Raw genomic sequence first — 12007 nt, forward strand, 5'->3', positions numbered from 1 at the left:
ACTGTTACCACTCCTCCTGCCCTGTTTTGCAGCTGTATCCATGGATTTTTTTAATTCAGCACAGACTACTGGGTGGTCAGTGATGGACAGTACTGGGGATTTTCTATTAGCTTGCCTGCAGTTGCATTAAAACACCCTAATAAAATGTAAGAAAAGAGAATGCTTCCTTGTGTGACCTCTGGTTGCAAACATCTAGTGATTATTCTGTGAATGAAGAAATCTCTCTTCCTTTTTCTAAAAGGATCATCAACTTCCATAGATTAATTTCATAGCAGATACATGTTAAAATGTTATTTTGTGAGGTTTTTCTTGTAGTCTGACAGAACAAAATCCACATCCAATTTCTGTAGGATTCTGCTATTACATGTCCCATGATGCAGGGTAGCAAGTAGCTTGTTGCTTGTTTTCCTTGGGAAGACCCAGTTTTTATACTGTGATCATTTTGGCACTAGGAACGCAGAACAATACTTTGTCCTTTCTTGATTTGGTGGTCGATTTCGAATGTGTGTAAGCTCATACAATGTATGTAAGGCTAAATAAGAGCTAAAATAGCAATCAGTGTCGCTCTTGTGGTAGTAGCAATGAGGAATTAGGCTCCAGGTCAGGGCTGATGGCTGCCAAGGCAGGGGCTGCCTGCTGATGTGAGCCAGCTTTGCTAGTGGGCTGCTGCGTTTGCACATCTAGCCAGGTAAGGACACCTCTGTCAAACAACTTGGGTGGGGGACAGGCAGCATGAACATGGAGAAGACCATGTGAAGGTCCAGCACTACTGTTGTGTAAACGTATGGTGGTGTAGATGCATCTGCCTAGGGCCCTGTGCTTGGGGCTGGTTCTTCATGGCACAGCCCCAACTCTGCTGGGCGATGTGAGAAGACATCACAGGAAAAATGGGAGTGAGACCCACCAAATGGAAAGCAGGGAAAGCTCTTCAGCAGCTCCCATGAGCCAAGTCTGTTATGGTTATTAATAGTAATGAAACATTGCCTGTTAGTAGAGAAGCCCAACTACTTTCTAGTAATTAAATGATCAGGAAGTGGAAGTTGTCAAATAATACCTTTCTGGGTGAGTTCATTTTATTTGTTTTCATCCACAGTGCATTGTGGCAAATCTTGAAGGGCAGAGCCTTATTTTAGAGCAGTGCACATCTTTATAAGACCAATTTTTAGTGGAGGACTTTCAAAAATGTTTAATTATTTTTTTTGTCTGTGGGAAGCTGAGATAAACCTAACTTGCACTGATTTTTAAATGCTTAAGTCACTGCACAGCAAAACTTGGGCAACTTTAAAGCACGTTACCTCACTGTTTTCATTTTTAACTCTCAAGCTAAGTAATTAGCTAAGAGTATCCCAATTTCTGACAGAATAATTGATGCTTAAAGGGGTTTTCATTTTACATATCAAGGTTTTCATGAAGCCCTTGGGGATCCCAGTGTGGTTTTTTTATATCGTGTGCTCCGATTTCAAATGCAATGAAGTTTATGTTGAGAAGTTTTTAAGATGACATCAAAAATTCAACAGCAGCAACAAAAATAAGGAATCCAGAGAGACAGTTCTCAAGTGGTAAGAAGTCTGCTATATAAAACTTCAGATTTCATGGGAGAACTAGAAATTAGCTTCATAAGAACTGAACTCAAAGCCTTTGAAAATTGGTGGAAGAGTGCCCAGTGGTAACAATAAGCTTTGAATCAGAAGAAATGTATTTTTTGCTGATTTTATTGAATGTATGACTTTATTCTTTCCCATGCGGGATTCTAAAAGGTTCACATAACTGCAGTATTGGTGTAAGGCTTAGGTCTGAAGTGGGGTGCACTTGTCCCTCTCTTCCCTGCAGCTCCCAGGAGATGCTGCTGAACACCACAAACTGGTCCTGAGTGCTGGGTGCTCGTGCCTGATGTTCCTGTGCCTGTAGTAAGGCAAGATGAGTCATGGGCAACACAGAGTCTCTTCTTCAGGTGTCCCAAGCTCTCAAAAGCAGTGCCGCAGTTGGGGGAGGTGCCTTTTTGCAGCAGGACCCAATGCATGCAAGTTTCTTCCATGGAACAGCTGCAGATACTAGGCTGAGTTTCTCTCTGGGGTTTTGAATAAAATGGCAGACAAGTAGATCAGGGCACCTGCGTTTGCCATGGATTTCGGCTCATTGGCTTAGCCTACAAGTTGCTTTGTGCTGTCGTATGAGGAAGAGAGGGATTGCCTCTGCCTTGGCTGGTGGGGTGGAGGAAGGGTGCTGCCTTTCTGCTGGTGACTTAAGCTGGGAATTTCGAGCCAATGGCACAGATGGAAACATGTATAGAGAGAAGGAAGCTGAAAAAAGTTGTGATGCGGGAAGGATGCATTGGTTGTACAAAAAATACTGAAGTAACAAAGTATGTTTTCCAGAGGTTGGTAGGGTAGGAAGTAAAGTTTCAGTGGTTTCTGAGCAGTCTGGATGTCTTGGAGTCTTTCGGCAGAAGACTGCTTGATACCAAACTGTGTTCTTGGTATGAGTGTAACTTGTGTGCTCTGATTTTGGTATGAAAATCACAGAGATTTTGGGGCTTGTTCTCGACTTACACACTTTTTACTTCTGCTGATGGGCCTTATGGCTTTTAACAGCCATTTACACTATTGGAACCACTTTATAGTGAATTCTTTGGAGTGTCCCTTCACTTGTTCCTCTGCTGCTCAATAGATCATGGAAGCTGAGCTTTCCATAGCAGAGGAGCTGTGACTGAAATTGTGCATCGAGACATTGCACAACATTGCTCTAGGAGCAGTGAGAAAGATTTTTATTTCACTTGATTATTAAATCAATTTACCCCTTCCAAATTCACAATAAATTGGTTCTGCTATGAATCTGAGCTTGAGAGAAGCCCATACTGATGCCATTGCATAGATCATTGCATTCTAATCATGCATGTCTTTTGGCAAAGCTTTCTTTTATTAATTTATATTTCCTTTCTTGCTGCAGTTTTTTCTCCTTATTTTTCTATTGTAGGATCTGGAATTTCACCCCTTGAAGATGACGAAGATGCATATGCACGCAGTAGATATAAAGGTGAATGTTTTGCTTATATGCCAATAAGGATCAGCTGGTTGCTGAGCGAAAGCTTTCTCCTTTTTTTTTTTTCATAGATTGTGAAATCTTGCAGATCCAGCTCCATGTTGTTACTGCTTTTTTTTCCCCTCCATGGATTTGAGATCAAGGTTTACTTTTACCTTTTTTTTTTTTTAATGATGGAAGTTAAACAAATCTCAGTCACCACACTCTTATGCACCTGAGTAAGTAACTCTTGCATTGCCTTGGCTCTTGGAAGATCAAGTTTGCAAGATCATGAAAATCTATGAGGAGCTTCTCTTCTTTGTTCTTCATACATTATAACAAAACCATCAATGATAAGCTGACTCAAAGCTTGGGACCATTGATGGTAATGTGTAGAAGTACATGCAAGAGAACTTGATTTTCATGACTTTTTTTCATAAAATTGATCTCATTTTAAGCTAACTTGCTGTCTGAAATGCTAAGTGTGTTTAATGAAACAACATTTCCATGCTAAAACAATTAACATAGCTGGAGGAAAGAGCTGATGGGCATGCATGTTTATAAAGCAAATTCAGGTTTTCTTCCACATTGTAGAAGATTTTGCTGTTCAGCAAGGCTGAGAAGCTTTTTGCCAGTACTAGTAAATCTTCCATTTACTACGTCAGTTTCTTAAAGTCTGTCTCAATAGCCCCCCTCCCCTGCCCAAATTCCTCAAAAGCCCAAACAATAATGGAACATGGCATTTTTTGTCACTTTAAATGGTAGCTGCTGCTTTTTTTGTAAACTGATGGGTGAACATGTTAGAGTTGTGTACTTGTTTTGATTACTTGAAAACAGAGGACTTGGTTTCATGTTATTGATACCTTGCAGAGAAATAGTGGGCCTTAGTAAGAGGTAAGTCATAAATTAACACAGACACCTATGAACAGTAATGATACTATGATTATATTGCTATTTTCATAAAGTTCTCATGTTCCTCCATAAAATTTTGCTTTTAAACACATGCAGAAATGTTTCTCCAAAGCTTTCTTTGTGTAAACTCATTCTTCTTTGCCTTTTAACATGTAACCCTCTGTGGACCCTTAGAAAAAAAATCTCAAAGATCACAAAGATAAATGAATGCCAATTAATGCCAGGGCAGGCAAGTAGTTAAAATGTGGATTCTGAATAAATTCCTTTTTTATGGTGATCCAACATGGATTATATTAATGTCAGCCAAAATGTCACGAGGGTAAGTGAAACATAATGACTCATTCACACAGACACTAAAAACTACCCTGAGCTTGGAAACTCCACTGCCACATGTTGAGGATCAAACAATGTGAATCTAAGAGTATAAAGCATGGAGCAGAAAAGGCTCACTCTTCATTAGCATATTTATTTAAGTTGGTAGTGGGGAGGAAGGGGGTGGAGAAGGACAAAGCGGGGAAAAGCAGGCTAAGGAGCCATGTTCTGAGCTGCTCTTTGTATGTGCAGTTCAGCATTTTCATTATGGCCTATCACTTGGTTAGTAAAACTTCCCAGTAACAAGTAGCTAAATTTGCTTAGCTTATGTTAACATATGCAAGCAGCGCTGTGTTTTTTCTTTGCCCTCTGCACACTAAGCAGTGTGAGCAAGCACACAGATTCACCCTTATTTTCATATGCAAACAAAACGTTGCTGTTTATGGGGAGGAACTGACCTCCTACCAAACCTCTTTGTCTTCATCTGGATGTTTTTCAGCTTGCTCAGCTTTCCAGAGAGAGACATTGCTGAGACTGTCTGTGTCCGCAGTGTTTTTACAGTTTTTTCCTCCTTCCCTAACGAACCTTCCACTCTGCTGGTTGGAGTACCCTCCAGTGCACCAGGGCATTTTGCATGCAGATTATGAAGGAAAACAGACTGGTGTTTAAACAGCACTGAGAGGCTGAGGGAAATGATGCTCTAGAAAATGCTTTCATTCCTGCCACTTGGCAGGGCTGCCTTGGATCATATTTTACGAGGAAAACCTTGAATACAGCAGTTCCTGTGTTCATCACTGCCCTAATGCCAACTGCTCTGAGATCCTCCTTCTTTACATTTTTTTCTCAAATCCTATAATGATGAAACCGTAGCCCCAGCTGTAGAGGTAACATTGTGGTTTCAGCCATTTCTGCTTGCTGCCTTTTTTTGGTGGCTTCAAACACAATTGAGTCTTTGAAGTATTTTACTACTAAGCAATAATGCAGGGTATTTTATTCACAGAATCATAGAAGGCTTTGGGTTCAAAGGGACCTTTAAGATCATCTAGTTCCAACCCCCCTGCAATAGGCAGGGACAAGCTGCCACTCGAACAGATTGCTCAAAGCCCCATCCAGCCTGGCCTTGAACACATGCAGGTCTGGGGCATCCACAACCTCACTGGGCAACCTGTTCCAGTCTCTTATCATCCTCATAGTAAAGAATATCTTCTTAATATCTAGTATCTAATGTCTATTCTCTTCCAGTCTGAAGCCATTTCCACTCATCCTGTAGCTGCCTGCCCTTCTTAAATGTCCCTGCCCAGCTTTCCTGTAGGCCCCCTTCAGGTACTGGCAGGCCACTATGAGGTCTCCTTGGAGTCTTCTCTTCTCCAGGCTGTACAGCCCCAACTCTCCCAGCCTGTCCTCATAGGGGAGATGCTCCAGCCCTCTGATCATCTTCATGGCCCTCCTCTGGACCTGTTCCAACAATCCCATGTCCTTCTTGCATTGGGAGCCCCAGAATGCTGAACCTGGATGCAGTACTCCAGGTGGGGTCTCATGAGAACAGAGTAGAGGAACAGACCCACCTCCCTTGACCTGCTGGTCATGCTTCTCTTGATGCAATCCAGGACACAGTTGGCCTTCTGTGCAGCAGATGCACAATGCCAGCTCATGTTGAGTCTTTCATCAACCAGTACCCCCAGTTTTTTCTCCTTAGGGCTACTCTCAAGCCATTCTCCACCCAATCTGTATCTGGGCTTGGATCTTATTGCTAAGGAGCTGTGCAAGCTGTCTACTGAGTATAAAAACTCTGCATCAGAACTAGTACCTAAACACTCTAATTTCATTTGCTTGCACAGAGCCCCAGTGAAACTCCTGAAGAGATGCCTTCTTCTATTTCCAGAGTCTTCAGAAACAGGGCTGGTCTTGTCTCAAGAGAGAGATGCATGACTTTTCCAGGCCCTATCCAACCCTAATATTCCTTAAATACTACATGTAGCTGCTTAGCCTTTGAAAAACAGTATGTGCTTTCATTTAAAAATAAACAGGCTTTGATGTAAAACTTTGTTGTATCGTTTGATGTGCGTTCAGGCACAAAAGCTTTTCAAGTTCACTGGGTTTGATTCAGCGATATCAGTTGTTCCAAACCCAGAGTCTTGTCCCCTTCTCCTGCCTCACTGACTTTCTTCTAATAGCTTTTAGTTCTGGAGTAGGAATAATAATATTTTAGATCAAAGAGATGTTCCCTCTAAGCTCTTCAAGCTATCTGCATCCAAAAGCAGGTCTGTTTTTGTTTTTATTTCTAACAGTACTATTTGTTCTGATAAAAGATGTGCTACCTCTCCCTAGGAGCCTTGCTTTTTTTCTGTAGACCACCGTAACTGCCACAAAACTGCATCGAGATTTTTTGTTGGTGTTGTTTTTCAGTTTTCATTTTGTGCAGTAAATTGCATTTGTTAGCTGCTAGCCATTCTTTTTTCCTTTTTTTTTTTTTTTTTCCTAAATATACAGGCAGCTGTCTACTTACAGCCACAGTGTTTCTAAGAAAAGCTCGGGCTGTTTGGAATACCCAAAGCAGCTGCTTTGCTTTTCTGGTTGGCCACCTGATTGCATTGCATCTTAATGCCCTTTATGAAGGAAATCAGTCGTGCTCATTTGTACTCGATATCAGTAGGACCTCTTAAATATCATGATTTGCCCCAAATTGCCTTGCTGACTGGGATGAAAACAATCCTCAAGTTGTGTCCCTTCAACGCTGTTGGACAGGGCAATAGTCTGATAATGAGTCTGTGATGCCCATCCTCAAAGTGCTCTTTCTGTTTCTTCAGGGCTGACACAGCAAAATGTAGGTGGAAAATGCAGTTTCCGTTGGGAAAGTATAAATAAGGCCAGGAGACATTCTACACTGAATACAAACTATTACAGGCTGTATTGGTTTTTGTATTTGAAGCTGATCCCAGTTGTGTAGAACATGTATCTAACCACTATGTGAGTGAAGAGCTAGAAGTGAACATCTGCCAAAGTGCTCTTTTTTTTTTCCTAGAAGTTATTTTTAAGTGTCTGCTGTGAACTGGTGAGGATGAAGGCTAAAACTCTTTCTCTAGATCTTGTTGTTGTTGTTGTTGTTGTTGTTGTTGTATCTCTTGTAGTCTTCTGTAAGTCCTTGCATGTCTCATCTGCCACTGCACGTCACACAGGACTTCAGGAGCTGTCAGCTCTTTTGCCTTACAGTCCCTCCATCCCTCTGGGTCTGTCCTTTTCAAGCCTTGGAGCTGAGAAGCAGCAGACTTAGTCACTGCTTGGGTCAGAAACTGTGACTGAAAAGCTGCCCAGAGCACAAAACCCAGTGCTCTCTTCATCTGTGCTGCTGTCAAAGCTCAACAAAGGTTCCAAATCTTTGCCTGTGAAGGGAAAGTCTTTATTTGATACTGCACCCATCAGTATCCCAGTATGGGGATAAATCCTCCACACCATGTGACTACTTTGAAGTTCTGATCGATTACTAAAAATACGGTTTCATCTGCATTTGTGTTTCCCTTTTCCCACAACTCTGGCAGAAGCATTAGCCACCAAGTCCCAGCACAACTCCATCTTTCCTCTCATTTGGCAGATGCATCCATGCAGCTGTCCTGCCTCCAGGAGCAGCGAGAAGGCAATTCATGTACTCAGAGCCATGTTTCCTTGCTTTAGGGAAAAGGTGGTCTTTCCCCCATCTTTGAGGTGAAGAGCATTCCTTTTTTTATGCACGTGTGCTATGTGTATGATCATAAACAAGCACTGACACTCTCTGAAGAATTTGACAGGAAGAGGTACAGCTTTTAGTCTTGCCCAATACATGCGTTGTGCTGGAATGCACACTTTGCAGTTGGATGCTGAAAATTTCTACCAAAAAGAGCAGAGTACGTTTAGATCTTTCTTGAGAGCTCTTCAGTTAATCTGCTGGATTGGACACTTGCCTTCTGGTTTGATCATGGTAGTGATTGTGCCCAGTTTTGCTGGTAGAAGTCTATTTTATGTTAGTGATCCAGTGAGTATGTAAATGTTTCTGTGTGGCTCCAGAGAAACACTGAGGGCTGTAAAGGTGTAGCATGCTTTTCACTCCAGCTTTAACCCTGAGTGCTAACTTGGAAATTAATATTGCAAAACCAGAGCCATACTTAAACCCCGAATGGTTGATCTGGTGTGAGAAGTGTGTATACATGCACGCTTGATTTCACTGATGATGCGATTTAGGAAGGTGACATCCTTTCTAAAGGTTGTGGAGGTTAACTGTAGCAGAGTTCATCCAAGGCAATGTTCTCTATCGCACAAATCACTGTTTCTGTGGGCAGCAGGAGAGCTACATGTTGCAAAGATTACAGCTACAGCCAGACCAAGTCAGTCACTGATGCAAACTTGTGTCACAATGTTAGATTTCTCAGTTTAAAAAGGAGAGAAAGATCTGTCTGTCATCAAGATGTCCACATGGTGGCACACTTATTCCATGGACAAAAAAAACCAACAGCTCCTGCCCCAATCTATTGACTATGATCTTTAACGTTTGTAATAAAAAAGAGCCACCAGTCTTTGAAGCCCTGACCTGCAGATGTGTAAGTACTGAGTGCCCCTTGCTGTGCTGTTACGTCTCCACTTTTGAGGATTGGTGACTTTTTAAATGATACATTTTTCATCTGTTTCTTCTCTGTGACCTTGTATGAAGAAGATGCTTTTACATTCGCGTCTGACCTTTTACATTTTGTGAAGTACTACATACATATAATTTTGTTGTTCTCTGTGCTAGAAACACCATGGTGCTCTCCCATTAAGGTGAAACATGGTTATGCAAACTGCAGGACACCTCAAGGGGAATATTACAAGAATGTCCTGGGGACAAGATGTGAGATTCGTTGTCAGAAAGGCTATGAACTGCATGGCCCTCAGCAGCTCATCTGTCAGTCAAGCAAACGCTGGTCTGGGAAAGTGCTGTGCAAACGTAAGTAGTGCAGATGCAGCAGACGCTGTACTCTGCTCATCTTTGTACTTGGTGCAGCTGAAACCTGTGAGCCCTAAGCACTAACAAGAAGAAACAGTCATCTCTGGTGGTTATTTTGTTTTAGTTGTGGGCAAAATAGACTGGTTTGTCTTGCAGTGGTACGTGCTGCAATAAGCATCACAAGTGAAGTGGAAAACAAAGAGGACAACATGTTACAAGTGTGAGATTTTTATTTGTGGGAAGAATTTTATGAAAAGAAGCTTAAAACTTCTTTAGAAAATTGTACATTGTGGATTTTGTAAGCTGATGCAATTTTTATCAGGTGCCTAAGTGAGCTCTTGCAGTAAAACATCTTGCAGTAATACATAAGACATGTACGTGCTATCTCTCTCTTATATAAATACTGCATTGGGCTAATGTGTGTGTAAAATTAAATTTGAAAGATGATAAATAAGTTAAAGAAGAAAAGTGCAAAAACCTCATGTGGGGATTTGCTTGGTAGCTGCGCCTTTATTTCTCTGCAACACCTCAGAGACATTATTCTAAGGGAGTATTAACAGATTTTCAGAACTCTCTCTTCTCTGTTTCAGAGAAGCGCTGCCCCACGCTTTCCATGCCAACCAATGGGGGCTTCAAGTGCTTGGATGGTGCCTACTTCGGCTCCAGGTGTGAGTACTACTGCTCACCAGGGTACCAGCTGAAAGGCGACCGCATAGTGACATGCATGGACAACAAAGCTTGGAGCGGCCGGCCAGCTTCATGTGTGGGTAAGTAGAATTACAGAATGGCTTGGGTTGGAAGGGACTCAACCCCTGCCGTTGGCAGGGCTGCCCCCCACCAGCTCAGGCTGCCCAGGTCCCATCCAACCTGGCCTTAAGCACCTCCAGGGATGGGGCACCACAGCTTCTCTGGGCAACTGTGCCAGTGCCTCAAAGTAGTATGCTCTGTCTGCATTATGATAGTTCCCTACACAGGTTGGACACTGACCCCTTTTTTCTGACGTCCCCTCTTGCTTTTGTCTCTTGGTATCACAGTCTTCTGGCTATACCCAGAGAATATGGATGGACTGTAGTCACCATGATAGTGACTACAGTGAGCTAGTCTTAGTTTCTGTGTAGTTCACATGAGTTTTACTAGCAATTTCCATTATTTAGTCACCAGTATCCTGGGAATCTCAGCTGGTACAATTGGTTTTATATCCATAAATCAGTCAGGACAGAAACAAATATCAGGAGTTAACTTTTCTTCCAACTGACAAGATTTGGCAGATAAGCAGTGAAGTCTCAGCTGCTGCTCTTTCTGGGAAGGTTCAGCAGCCGCCCACAAAGAAAAGCTCTGTTTAGCTATCTGACTTGGCTACCAGTAATCTGAGCTTGTGGGTGGCAGGATATTTGTGCTCGGTGTTTTTTTGTGTATGGTGTCTTGGTTTTCCTCAAAATTCCTGTTGCTTACTCTAGGTTAGTAAATAGGCTTGGAGTCTCTCCACTGTGGCTTTATATTTGGAGACTTTTTTTTTTCAGTTTTCCTGTTACTTGTTGTACAAATGTATGAATAATCCTGCTGCTTAGGTCCAGCCTGTTTGTGGTGTCGTTTTTGTTTACAAAAATGAGCCATGTCCTTCTTTGTGGTGTGAGCGGAGGAAGAAAAATCCTTTTAAGTTTGGGAATCATTAAATGCTTTCTGTATTTCCTGGCTCTTTCAGAGCCTCATCTGTTTTTGGCATCAGCATGCTTATTGCTGAAGATGCTGACTGGCGTTGTAGAAAATTTTTGCCTAAGTTTACCTTAGGCAAAAATAAGAGAAGCTTAGGGTTGCACATCCACTTCTTTTTTATTCCAAAAATGCAGGTTGGTTATTGTGTAGCATATGATTGCAAATCCAAAGTAACCAAGTAACAGCATTATTTAAGTTTTGGTAATACCACATGGCATGGAGAAGACCCTTTTAAACCTTGTGTGCACACTGTTTTTGCATTCACATAGTGAGTTAAGCAATTAGCAAGCTGTTTAACAAAATTATCTTTTAACTTCTTGGCAGGTAAGATAGGAATTGTTTGTGACCAGACGTGACCTTAATAGCATAATGGAGTCCGATTAACACGTGTACCTTAGCGTGGTTCAGTAGTACAGAAAAGCTGTTAGTGAACTGGGCCAGAAGAGAACCAGCTGAACAGATGCTCTTCCTGATCTGAGAGGACCTTGTGAATCCTTTCAAACTCACGATACTCTACAGTTCTGTGATTCAGAAGGGATGTTACCATCCCATGCCTGTGATTACGTTCATATTACTGGGTGGCAAAAAGGTCTGGGGACACTGTAGGTATTGGCATTAAGTGTGGCAGAATTACCACAGAGCTGGATTAGGGTTGAAAACACAGGAGGCTTTCCCCTAAGCTTTAATACTGTAATTGCACTGCTAAGCGATTTTGCACAAAAATACTTGGAGTTCACAGCAATACAGAAGGTCAGTGTAAGATCAAACAAGTATCGTTGCCTGTAGTACCTTTTTCATTAAAAGGAGGAAAAAGAGACTGTTTTTCTTCAAGAAAATTAGGTGTGTTTTAGCAGTTGCTTATGGGAGCCCTTATAGACAGTGGATATCAACTTCTAACAAAGCAGCTCGTCCCTTCTCCCTTCTATAAGAGGAATGACATTCTTCATGATGCTGAACTGAAGGAAAAAGCCCAAAGTATAGCTGGTTCAGCTATCAGATAGCTAAAAATGCCACTGAATAATTTTTCCATTACGTCTTTAATTCACTGTAACATAGTCTGAAATAGGGATTTTCCTCTCGAAGAGTGAAAAATGTCACTTT

General features: G+C 41.8%; 1 protein-coding gene across 1 annotated transcript in view; it reads left to right on the forward strand.

The window, feature by feature from the left end:
• The first annotated feature begins 2873 nt into the window (after nt 1-2873).
• Nucleotides 2874-12007, forward strand: part of SRPX (sushi repeat containing protein X-linked) — an 18021-nt gene continuing 8887 nt past the window's right edge. Inside the window, exons 1-3 of the mRNA XM_010725049.3 lie at nt 2874-3033; nt 9002-9193; nt 9784-9960. Of these exons, the coding sequence (XP_010723351.1) occupies nt 2889-3033; nt 9002-9193; nt 9784-9960 (514 nt within the window). The 5' untranslated portion in view covers nt 2874-2888. The remainder of the gene's footprint in view (nt 3034-9001; nt 9194-9783; nt 9961-12007) is intronic.

Source organism: Meleagris gallopavo, chromosome 1 (assembly GCF_000146605.3).
Source record: "Meleagris gallopavo isolate NT-WF06-2002-E0010 breed Aviagen turkey brand Nicholas breeding stock chromosome 1, Turkey_5.1, whole genome shotgun sequence".
NCBI lineage: Eukaryota > Metazoa > Chordata > Aves > Galliformes > Phasianidae > Meleagris > Meleagris gallopavo.